The sequence below is a fragment of the Myzus persicae genome, unplaced genomic scaffold (genome assembly GCF_001856785.1).
Source record: "Myzus persicae strain clone G006 unplaced genomic scaffold, MPER_G0061.0, whole genome shotgun sequence".
In the NCBI taxonomy this organism is placed as follows: domain Eukaryota; kingdom Metazoa; phylum Arthropoda; class Insecta; order Hemiptera; family Aphididae; genus Myzus; species Myzus persicae.
The window spans coordinates 8,084-21,023 of NW_019103642.1; the positions used below are offsets into that span (position 1 = coordinate 8,084).

Below are 12,940 nucleotides of genomic sequence, written 5' to 3' on the forward strand. Positions count from 1 at the left end.
TCGTAGTTCATAGTATAGCCAGTATATAAAGTTATCGGACGTGGTGACAACTGCAGTTACTGATGATTTGACAGCCGCTCGCAATATCGGGTTAAAACATTAAACTGATTAAAATATTAAATTTAATAATGCGATTAACTGTCTAGGAATCCAGGGTTTCCATATCGTTATATTTAAAATAATATTATATTGTTGTTTTGTTTTAGTACAAGATTTTCATATAAAATATTTTCCTATGTACATTTTGAGCGCGAGGCCCTGGACAAATGTCCCGCTTTGCCCCCCCCCCTTCCTAACACCGGCCCTGATTCCTAGTATTTGTGTGTATGTGCCTATATATAAATAATAAATATATTAGATAATATATAGGTATATTATATACACAAGGTGATTTTTTAAGCATGCTCACTACCCTATTTTTATGCTTGAATTATGCATACATTCAAATTCTGATTTTTGGAATTTTTAAGTGTAGTTAAATACGATATTTTTTAGATTTTTCACAACATTTAAGGATTACCCTGTGGCGATACCAACTTTTGTTTTTCAAATGACAACCTATATGTTTTAAGGCAAAATGTGATTCTGACAATTTTTCTGAAAATGTTGACGTATTGTAATCAAATTTGAACGAAAACTTTCTTATAGTTATTCTTCTTTACATACTAAGGAATAAGGATAATAGATAGACTATATTATACTAAAATGCTTTGTAAAATGAGTATGAGCTCGATAATTATAATTCCCTATGCAATATAAGATATTCATTAATAATTAAAACTAAATGCTTATGAATTAATATATAGAACATTAATCCTGACAGTTTCCATTCACAAAATATTTAGTATTTAATACATTATTACTATCTTCAGTCCTTAGCACAAATATTCCGTCTATTTCATTTCTCTTATTCAAAACACAATAGCTAGACCGTACTTTTTTTACCGCTAGGTTCAAGCGCCAGTGCGACGAAAAAAAGTTGTGAAGGCCGTTTTTTTTTTTTTATATTATTTACCACTCACACGACCGAGTGCCCTATATAGCTTCTCCAAAGGTTAAGTTAGGTTACTCTAAGAACCTAAGGTACTCTAAGAGTATATTTCTTAATTTTACCATTTATAAAATATTAAGTTGATTATAATGAATAATGATATATGCGTAGAATAATTTTAAAATTTAGCGATAAAAAAATGAATAGGTTATTTAATATACTATAGCTGATCCCGTGCCAAATCCATATGAAACTATTATAATGTTATATTGAGAGCAGTATATATTATCATGTAGGATATTATATTATATTATTATGATGTTGTTATATTATCGGACCTCACGCTAGAGGCATATTCCATATGAATAATATTTTTTATTTTTTATTTTGACTGTGGATACGCAGATGAGCGGCTATACGTGCAACTAAGCATTTTAATAGGCAATGTGTGAAACTGTGAACATTCGATTTGATGAATGATTAAAACTTGATCTATTATATAAACACACAATAAAATATCTACAATATAAAAATTTTTTTTGCTGATTTCAATCAAAATATTTAGGTACTGTCCTCAATCGTATTTTACCGAACAATTTCGTTATGATTTATGTTTTATTATTATTATATTTTTTTTTTTTGCCAAACTAAATAATTGTAATAACTGTTCAATATTCGACGTCGATACCGACCTGTCTGGATTTCTGGAAGCATCTGTAATAATTGTCGAGTTTAATTATTATTTATTTTCAGCCAGCGACTTTTTTTTACTAAAAAATGTATAGGTATACAATTTACACGTTTATTTTAATTAATAGATAACTCAATTGTTTATTAACTTAAAAAAATGCTATTGCGATAGAAACCTTCTCCGAGGTATAATCTTAAGTTTAAAAAAAATATCAAGAAGATCTGATCAGTATAGTTCCAGAGTTTATACCCTGTACAAAGATTTTCATTTCACATTTATATATATATACCATTTAAAATAGTTAAATAATTTATAATTAAATATTTAAATTAAAGATTAACTATATAATTAAATATAACTAGAGTTTGCTAATATGTTTTAGTATTTTAAATTTTAAATGTATTCTTTCGAATAATGCATGGTTACAAATAAAAGCTTATAGTTCATTAAATACTAATTTTATAAAGGTAGTTAAATACTTATGTATACCATTGTAAATAAGTTACCTTCTTTTTGTTTTCCTCTAATAGTAAAGCTGTTTATTTTTCATTTACGTATATTATTATAATGTTATGAGCCATAAGGGCCAGTTACTGTATTATTTTTGTTTGAGTGTGCGTTAATCGCCACTATATTGTTACTCTTGATTCGTATATGAGCGAGTCGCAGCATTTATTATCATTTTCATTTGTGTGTGCAAATTATCACTGCGAGAGTCACATACTGCAAATTATTAATTTTATATTATTTATTTTAATTGTATAGCACAGGACCAGCTGGCCAGCTCCACCAACAAATAACAATGAGTTTTTCTTATTATTTTTTAAATTTTTTTATATTTATTATTAATATTTTGTTCGACCATAAGTGCCGTGCCGTTTTATAATATATACTTTCATAATACATTATTTATATTTATACTTATTAATACTCGTACGAGCAACAGCTCTAACGGCTGATTTTATATTATCTTAATTCTGTTTGGCCATAAGGGCAGTGCATTATTATCTTTTCTTTTCTATAAATTATAATTTTATCATTGCTCAAATAGGCAACTGATCACCGATCACTTGTGCCTATAATCTTATCATCTCTCCTGTTGGGCCAGAAGGGCCATATTATATTATAATCTTACTCTGTAGTCTGTTGGGACAGAAGGGCTATACTACTACCAAGTTATTTTGTGAATTATTTACATTATAATTTTATACATTTTTTGTTACTGTGATTTTTTTTAATTCCGTGTTAATAATTATTATTCTATATTATATTATACAGCAACCGTGCTACCATTTTCTCATAATTACCAGTTAATTGTAAACACACACACTCTCGTACACGTTAGACACAAATACATATACAAATACAAATACATATACATATTACACAACTTGCACTACGTAGCTCAACCATATTTGCCCGCCAATCCCGATAACTGCTGTTCGGGCTACTACACCACTATACAGCAAGCTAGTCCTCCATATTTTTAAGACATAGGTGCTAGTGGTGAGCAACTAAGTTGGTGTCCGGTTAAGCATATTATTATTATTTATTATACACCCCGGCCCGCGCATTTGCCTATACATAATTTTCATGCAACTTAAATTCATTTGTGTGCAATTAAGCCATAACAGTTTGAGGGGAGAACTCCGCCTAAAAATTAAAGCTACGTCTCCGACCTCAGTGAAGTAGTAACGTTGCGTGTGTGTAACACAAGAATAAAATCTGGTAATAGAAACAAGTTTTATTTCCATGGATGCTAAATTGATTCAAGGAGAAGATTCCCGCTTAAACTAATATTGGTTCCCTTGTTATAATAACAAGGTATGTTTGTTTTTAACTTTGTTCATTTTTGACTAAACCTGCAAGCTCCCTGATCAGAATAGTTTTCCAAAATATGCTCTTAGACGACTCAAATCATTTTTTTTAAAATTTATTGTACCTATATATAAAATATTGGTTCATGAAACTTATTTAAGTATATTATTTTTTAGTACACACAATAACATTTTTAAATGCAATTTATTTGCAAAAATGAATTTAACTTAGTGTAGTAGACCTATTTTTTTTACTCACAATTTTTATAAACACAAATATTTTACTAAAAAATATATTTTTTTAAATACCTTTTTATTATTATACAAGAAATTATTTACAGGAAATCTTATGTGCATTAGTGATTTAAAAATCATGTAAAAATTATAGGTAACTAGTGGAAACTTAAAATAAATATTCAATCTATCTTCTTCTAACCACCCAAGCGGACATCTATGACTTACGCCATTACCCACAACGGGCGCAGGACTGTACCTGCACTGGCTACCGATAGTTGGCTGGCCCTTATCGGCACAGTACTGGCTAACATGTTAGCCAGTATTACACAAGTGCTGGTAAACTAACACTGCATATACTGGCTGCCAGTACTGACTCAGTACGGACACATTACGGGCACCTGTATGAATTGCGACCTTGGGCCAACCGGTGTTAGTCGTAGACCGTAGTTGTGGCAAGCGTTGGCGGTATACTGACATATTACGGGTGATGTACGAGTTGTGAGAGTTATGCGAATTCTGAGATAAGGCCTTAAGGCCAGCCCTTATATCTTGTAGTTGGCTCATCACCATCACACAACGAGCTTGGCAGTCTTGGAAAGTACTTGTGTAAAACATTTGTTTTGTTTAAATTTAAATGTGTTAATAATATTATATTCAGTATTATTTTCGTAAGTATAAACCAATTTAGAACCTAGGTATATTATTACATTTAAATATTGTATTATATAATATTTAATATTATTTAGGATATTAATTAAATAAATATAGAAATTTGTTGTTGTTGATCCGTTTTTTTCGGGAAAACCCATGTAACGACGTATGTCTCTGCTGCCGCCACCGCCCCGCCGCACACCGCACTGCTGTTGTGCTATCATGTAATGAGTACTGACCACTGACGCGCTGAAGCAGTAAACCGCTCTTGTCTATCAGTAATTTATTAATTTCTTGTGTCATAAATATTTGTATGTTATATTATAAAAAATATCTACAACCCAGCCAGCCTAGCACCTAGTTGCTACTTCGGTTGTATACATTGTTTGGTAAGTACCTATCTTTTTTTCTTATTACTTATTAGTCATTAGTTATTTATAATTTATGTTAGTTGTAACTATCTACTACATAAATTTATATAGATTTCGTTACCTATAGATCTCAAATACCACACATGATAATTTTGGTGAAATGATGGTTAAAGTACCTATAATTTGTAAGGTACCTATCACATGTGTAATAACAATATTCAGTTATTAAATTACCTAATTCAATTGTTTTTTAATTTCTTAAAAAATTCACCTAATTAGAAAATTGAGTCATAATTCTAATTTGTGAGTACCTACCTAATAACTATAGAATTTTTGAAGGCAGGTAGTGCCTATCATTGATTATTATTTAAAATATAAATAGTTTCAAGTCTAAATGTATTTTTTGATCAGTTTAATGTTAGTTACAATAATATGTAGATACATGATGCTAGTAGAATGTCTAGTAGTTACCATAGGGCATAGAGGTAGGAACTAGGGTTATAGGTACTTCTATGTATTATATTTAGGTAATATTATGTATCTTTATATAGTGGCGGGTTAATGTAGTCAACTTTGACAGTCTTGTCATTTAATTAAATTATGGTGGTTGACTGGTTGAGTCATTTTATTAAACATTGTTGGAATATGTTGCTGTCAAACAGTTTGTTTCATTTAATGTAGTTGTTTTATATCTGACAACTGTCTCTGTGAGGGTGGGTATGTACAATTATAACTGTTTCCTTAAAAATAAGAGTGTAGGTAGTCCGTCACTGCCAATATTGTTATTTTTATTTATTCTTCAAGGAGATAATGAGCCCCACTGAACAAGTTCGTGTGGGGGCCCATGAGTTCACAATTTGAAATATAAATACATTAAATAGTTCATATGAATTAAATAATTACACTTGGTGATATACATTTTTCGCATAACTAGAATATTAATATAAGTGAATGCCTACATGTTTTCTTTTCTTTGTTTTTATAATATAATATTATAATCTAGTATAATCTAGTATTATGTAAAGAATTGTGTAATCAAATAATACAATATAAAACAAAGATTAACAATAATTATTACTAAAGTTGTATAACTTATATAATAAGTAATGCAGTAATCCTATACATTTGTTATGAGTCTTTTGTTCTTGTAATAGCCAAAGTGTAATTTTTTTTTTAAGAATCTGAAAAGAGTTGCAGCGTTTAATTTCTAATGGTAGTGTATTGTAAATGTTTAGACCAATACATAAGTGTGTGGATTGTGTTAATTTTTTGTGCATAATTGGTACTTTGATATTAGATATTTGTAATTACAATTATTTCAATCTCTTAAATTCAAATGTTTATTTATATTATTATTATTATAATATCGTTAATATTGTAGATAACCAAAAAAAAAAAAAAATTATGTATTATAAACTATGCCATGGTTGGTTACAGATATCGATTATAAGAAAAACTCAACACATATTATGCTGTTATAAAATTTGACGAAAAAACAGTCGACGGTAAAGATTGCATTGATCTCATACCCTTGCCATGGACAAATGTTGAGAATGGATTATCACACTGTAAATATCCAGATAAAAAATATTATGCAACAATTAATAAGACGAGCATAACTTTGTCTGGCCATAAAGAATCTTGGAAAGGCTTTGGCATCAGCATTATTTCAGAAGCTAGTAAGTAAGACCTTAATTACCAATATAATATTTTGATACATGCTTCTATTGCCGTGACGACGTACGGTCAAAGGAAAAATCACGGCGGCCGTGCTATTATTTTGATTATCGCAGTCGACTATCCCGTTGACTATTTACATGTTTTATAACTCACAAGAAACATTCAATGATAATTATAACAAAAATAAAACAATAAAAAGTGGTTATTGTGTATGTGTGTGTAACCAGCTGTTCTTCCGTGATGTATCTTATGTAATATTATGATTACCGTTGCGCTTCGGCGGCAACAATAAGTACCTAACTAGCTTATCTTTAGTAACACTGAACTATAATAATTTATTGGTTGACAAAATTATGTGATAAAAAAATTAAAACAAATAGCATTATTTTATTTTTTAAATTGCCGTTTTATTTCTTAGAGTAATTTATAATAATAATAATAATAATGATAATTTATAATTCATCATAATACAAGAAAATGTGGTCGTATTTAATATAAAATACATATTTTTATATGAATTCAATAAGTTTTCCACAACTTCTGGAGATGGTTGAAAATGTGGTTGTATTGTTGATCCATTAGGCACGATGGTCAATTCAGCTATCTGTTGATATATACAAATGTGATGTAAACACTATTATTATTTTTACATTTTAAATATCCTTTAATTTAATCTTAATTAGCAACAGCTTATGTAGATACTAGCTGTCCCGTCACGGTTGCATCCAAAAACCGCACACTGTTGATTTTGACCCTAAAAATGTCGACAGCCAAAAACCGCCAGCTTATCGGTCATTGTATAGGTAACAAATTACCGTACATTTATAGTGGGTTAAAACCACACACTATTTTTAGTGAAAATAGTGAAAAGATAAGATTATAAGATATGCACTACCTATTCAATAATCAAGTATTTAGTTGTCACTCGTTATTAGTCGGTCTCGATTCGGTTAGTGTACCTACGTCTATAATTTAGTGTTAAAACGTTAATATCTTAATTTTTTATAATGGATTTTAAAATTATTGAAAGTAACAAAGGGGGCAAGTGCTTAATACTTGACGATTTTAAATAACGAAAATTTAGAGTCAATATTAGTGGAAATGTGGTTTGGCGGTGTTATATTAAAAATTGTACATCCACGGTTACAACATGCAGTCAATTGAAGAATATACTAAAAATAAATAACACACACAAACATGAACAGGTGGAAACTGTGAAAATTCAAGTTCAAGAGGTACGTAATGTATGTAAAACTGAATCGTGTTACTTAAAAATGTGGGTCAATATTAAAAATATATGTTTGAAGTTAGGGCAAGTTTTAAATATAAACACTATCCATCTCGATTTTGATGAATTATTGGTTTAAATTATGAATTATACATATGCGTTTTTTGTTTATCGACCTCTTTGGGGTCGAAATCATAACTGTGCGGTTTTTGGATACGACAATTTTTAAAATTGTGCGGTTTTAACCTATTGAATGTGTGCGGGTTTAACCTGTATTTTATCAAAAGTGTGCGGTTTTTGGAGTCAACGCCCGTCACGGCGTTGCCCGTATATATTACATAGCTAAATAAAAACAAACCCTCTTGCCCCCTAAGAGGTCTAATTTTGTAAAATCTTTTAAAAACAAAAAAATAATAATAATAATATTTACAAATGATTCTCATAATTCTATACACATATTGTTATTAAAAAATGATTCTATAGTTATAATTATAATTTGTATAGTTTAACAAGTTTATCGCACATCGATAAGAAGAGTATTATTTTTCGATAACGCAATTTGTATGATTTAGCTAATTGGTGTTTCACATACAACTCTTAACTCAATACAAATGTTATATTAGTTTGTAGTTTATATAATTTCGGCAAGTATTCCTACGTCATAAATAGGGCGCGGATTTCAATGCAAAATGCATTTTTTTTTCCTAAATCCTTACGCAATGCTCAGTTTGGTAAAAATAAGTTTCAAGTGGTGTAGATTCATGTAATTCAATTTTTATTTAGCATTTTTTTTTGCATTTTTTGTCGGTTTAACTTCTTTATGCATTTTTGGTCATTTTCGCTACTTTTAAGGTTATTATTTTCATATTTTCGAAAAATGTAGCATTTTTAGAGAGAAATAAAAACATTTTAAGTATTCAATATTTTTCTTTTACTAAATTATTTAAAACTACACTTTATCGTCTGTTTCATATATGAATTGTGGTAAATGATAATAGTCGATGACGATAACAATAAAACGGACTACGTGTGTATAGCGTACATAGTGGGACTAGCCACACTATTAATAGTCCCGTCAGTGGACAGAATTTCCGTTTTTCAACGAAATATAGTTTTATACCTACATACCGTTCTAATCAGCTATTTCTATTATTGCTATCTTCTAAATATTCTATTTTTTTATGTCATTAATTAAATTTTAATAAAATAAAAAAAATGATGTGAATTTTTTTACATCATTTTTCACATTTTTAGTACATTTTTTTACGTAATTAATTGANAATTTTTAGGTCATAATAGCATTTTTTCTAAGGCATTTTTAGATTTTTTTAGGGCATTAAAATCCGCGCCCTAGTCATAAATACAGCGGTTTCAGCAGTTTCTACGTTCGATCGTCAGTAGACAAATTAATTGTCGTAGTGTCGTGTCGAAACAAAGATCAATTGCATCATTATATCTTTTCTAGCTGATCCCTTGCACTTCGTTGCCTTTAACAAAATCCCAACGAATGTAGACCCTAGTACTTGGAACCCAACTAGAGTGAACAGATTTAAGCATATTAAAAGTCTGTTTTCTTAGTCTTTGATTATGAAAACTGATATTTTTTCATTGTTGTATTGATTTGATATTAATTGGATATTATAATAATAATTAATTGAATAATATAGGTAGGTATACCTAACAAAATAACTTACAAGTACAGTTGGCGGAGTGGCCAAAATTGTGATATCTGCGTTAGCAACATCTTCGGTTTTAAGTATGTTCAGATCCTTTACTTGAAATGTTGAATTTGGTTCCTTACTACGTTCAAGAAGTCGTAATAAAAGGTCTGTTGAAACTCCGCCCGGACTTATGCTCTTAACATATCAAAATATTTTACAAATATAATACAAATTATGACTTGATTATTATTTACTGTATTTAGGCCAATTCATAGCCTCGCGTACTTTGTTGTTTTTCGATTTAAATTATTTAAGTTTGTACACACAGGCAGATTTGAGCCATTTGATGGATACAAACAAAATGTAAATCGAAAAACGCACTAGTACCGTATGTGAGGCTGCGAAAATATTGTTTGTAATTTATACGTACAGATACTTTGATTTTTGAGCCTACTAACTGTAGATCGTGACGAAGTCCCTCACATAAGACGCTGACCGCGACTTTTGAAGCATTAGACATTTTCATGGCAAAGTATGGAGTTATATGATGACCTCCAATACTGTGTATAGGTATAAAAGTAATATAAAATAATTATAATGATTCATAATCTTTTTAGCTTAGAAAATGTGTATTTCAATATTTTGTACACTTCATCAAGTTATTAATTAAGTAGTTATTAAGTTATTAACTAAGTAATTTCAATTTTGAACATTAGCTATCACCATTTACCTGTTCACTTGAATAATATGACCATCGATTTTATTTCTTGTCATTGATTGATAAGCTTCCCTTGAGCACACATTTAATGCCAACACATTTAAATTCATCGTATCTTTCCAATCTTCCAGTTTCCCGTCTTATTAAATCAATTAGTGATGTTAATTGTATAATAACAAGATACCAATTAAATTTTAATGTTTTTTTTCTCACTTAGAAGACTTGATATTTTTACAGTTCCAGCGTTATTGATTAAAATACTAACACCTCCTAGTGTAGAATCAACCCAAGAAAATACATTTTTAACAACTTGTTCATTTGTTACATCGCAAACTTTTGTATGTACAGTACCATGGTTATTTCCTTTTCCATTTAGTGATTCTGCTAATTCCTTCAATAAATGTTATAAAGCCACTTTTACATTCATATAATTTCCAGGCAAACCAGAATAAGTATTTAAATATTTATGTCGTATCAGTTTTCAATATGACTTTGAAGAAAACAATAACTTTTAAATAATATTTTTAATGCATTTTACATGTTTTATTTTTTCGTAGAGTTTACCATCAGAATAATAAACATTTTTGGTATAGGTTTATAGGTCAACTTTAAAGTCATTAACTCATAAATCATAACCAAGGTTCGGGACTTATTAATAGCATTTGGTTATTTTTTTGGCTTCACTTAAAATCTATCAGGATGCTATGGAAATCGATTTATTGATATCATGTTAGTTGATGTTACTACCTATATGATTTAAAATATGACATGCATGTTTTTGCTTATTTTGGTTGTTTTTTATGCATTTTATTTATGTTTTCCGTTTTTTCAATAACGCGTCATGCACAGATACCTAGTATTTTATAGTATATATATTCGAAAAACATGTCTTAAGACTTAAGCCCTATTTTTTAAATTTCCTATGTTTGAGGCCTTGAGCTAGTTAATGTTATTTGGGATTACTTCATTACTTCATTACTTATTTTAACGTTTTTCAAGTTTTTCAAGCTTATTTTGAATATTCTAAATACTTTAAGCCATGAACCCTGAGGTTTTTTATTTATTATATTTCAGTGTTCATTATTTTGCCTAGTCCAAAGCTAAAAAACAAAAAAGCTTAATCAATCATCCATAGGCGTAACTTGGACTCTATTCACGTGGGGGCAAAAACAATTTTTGAGAAACTCTACAGATTTTCATAATCGTAATTAAATTTAATATTTATTATAAAAACGGTTTTATCATTTTTACAGCTATTTTTCATTTAACTTCTTTCAAGCAAACAATTTTTTAAATATACTCTAATTTTTATACCAACCAATAATAAAATGACTACTTTTTGTAAACCATAATTAATATTTATAACTATATAAAAATTACAAAGAAACTTTATAGAAAACAATTTTTTTTAAACATCAATTTGAAGCCAAAATTATTTTAGTTGCAATCGTCTTCCTCGAATTGTTGATTGTGCATCGAATGGTCCATAATTATATCAACATTTCAAATTTGGTTCAAATTTTTTTTCTATATGTAATAAAGCCAAATCCTTCAGGCTTTCATGGCCAATACTATTTCGATTACAAGTTTTAAGACGGCGTAACGACGAAAATGAACGCTCTGATGAAGCCGAACTCATAGGAATTGATAAAAAAAAAGTTTGAATAGTTTATATAAATTATTAAATGAACTTGACAGATTTTGAAGCATAAAGTAATTAAGACGGTCTTCAAAGTTATCAAATATTTGTTTCACAAATCACATTTTCTCAAACAACTTTAACTCAGCCTGTAACTAGTTAATTTCTATATTATAATAAGTGTTAGAAACTTCTAAAATATCTTCATATTTGCAATTTTGTAAAGTTAAAACATTATGCACAGCATTTAATATTTTTGAATTATTTTCAGAAAATTTAGTTTCTTTGTCAGTTATTATAATATCATGGACAGTGAAGTAAATATTTATTTTGAAAAATTCCGATAAATTATCTGTATTGAAAGCTTCACCTTCACCTAATCTAGCAGGAATTTTTCTTTTTCTTGGAACTAAAAGCAATGGGCAGTTTTCTTTAGTTGTAACTTTATTTTTTTCAAACCACTGCAATTTTTTAAAACTATTTTCATTCCGCAGTGATTTTAACTGAGTTACAGTAGCATTTGTTAAGCTTTTAACAGAAGAATAATTTATATTTTTTTTTCGTTACAACGTACAGCATTTTTCTTTTTACAATCATGGTTTCAAAATTTTTCAAAATTGATATGGTCTGTTTAAATGATAATAGCTAAAATGTATTTATTATGTATATATTCAAAATTTCAACCGTTTTTACTTGTCTTTGTACTAATATGAATCATATATACTATAAATAGTATATACCTATGTAATAATGTGGTATGTACAATTGTAATTATTTATATTGTTATACAATTATTATGAACTCTATACACTTTTCTATCATACACGGTCTCCCTAATTCTTATTATTTATAAATTATATAGTTTAAATTTAAATCCAGATTGAAAAAAATGTATAAGTTCGTGAGTACTTAATAATAATTACCTTAAGTTAAGCTTCACCTCTAGCAAAGCGCTACAACATGAACACCGTATTTCACCAACTTGACAACGATTGCCTCACCAATTCCTGCACTTCCACCAGTTACTATCGCTACTTTGCCTTTCCACTGTTCCATAGCTAAAACTTTTTTAAATAAATTACGTTAAATTGATCATATATTTATGTAGACAGTTTAACTACTCGACAACTATACAAACACAGTACAGTTAAGAGCTTACGTACGGAATTTCTATTTATACAATATAGAGGTAGATAGGTACTAGGTAGGTACTTATAATATAGTACTTCGTATCCAAAACAAACAACATTTAAATG

The 12,940-nt window shown here is 28.9% G+C and overlaps 1 protein-coding gene across 1 annotated transcript; it reads right to left on the minus strand.

The window, feature by feature from the left end:
• Positions 1 to 6,749: 6,749 nt before the first annotated feature.
• Positions 6,750 to 12,740, minus strand: LOC111034963 (farnesol dehydrogenase-like). Its single transcript, XM_022316418.1, has 7 exons — positions 12,663 to 12,740; positions 10,259 to 10,436; positions 10,058 to 10,184; positions 9,758 to 9,887; positions 9,361 to 9,522; positions 6,910 to 7,042; positions 6,750 to 6,763 (listed from the first exon to the last, which is right to left on the minus strand). The coding sequence occupies exons 1-7, from the start codon at positions 12,738 to 12,740 to the stop codon at positions 6,750 to 6,752; spliced, it is 822 nt and encodes a 273-aa protein (XP_022172110.1).
• Positions 12,741 to 12,940: the final 200 nt, after the last annotated feature.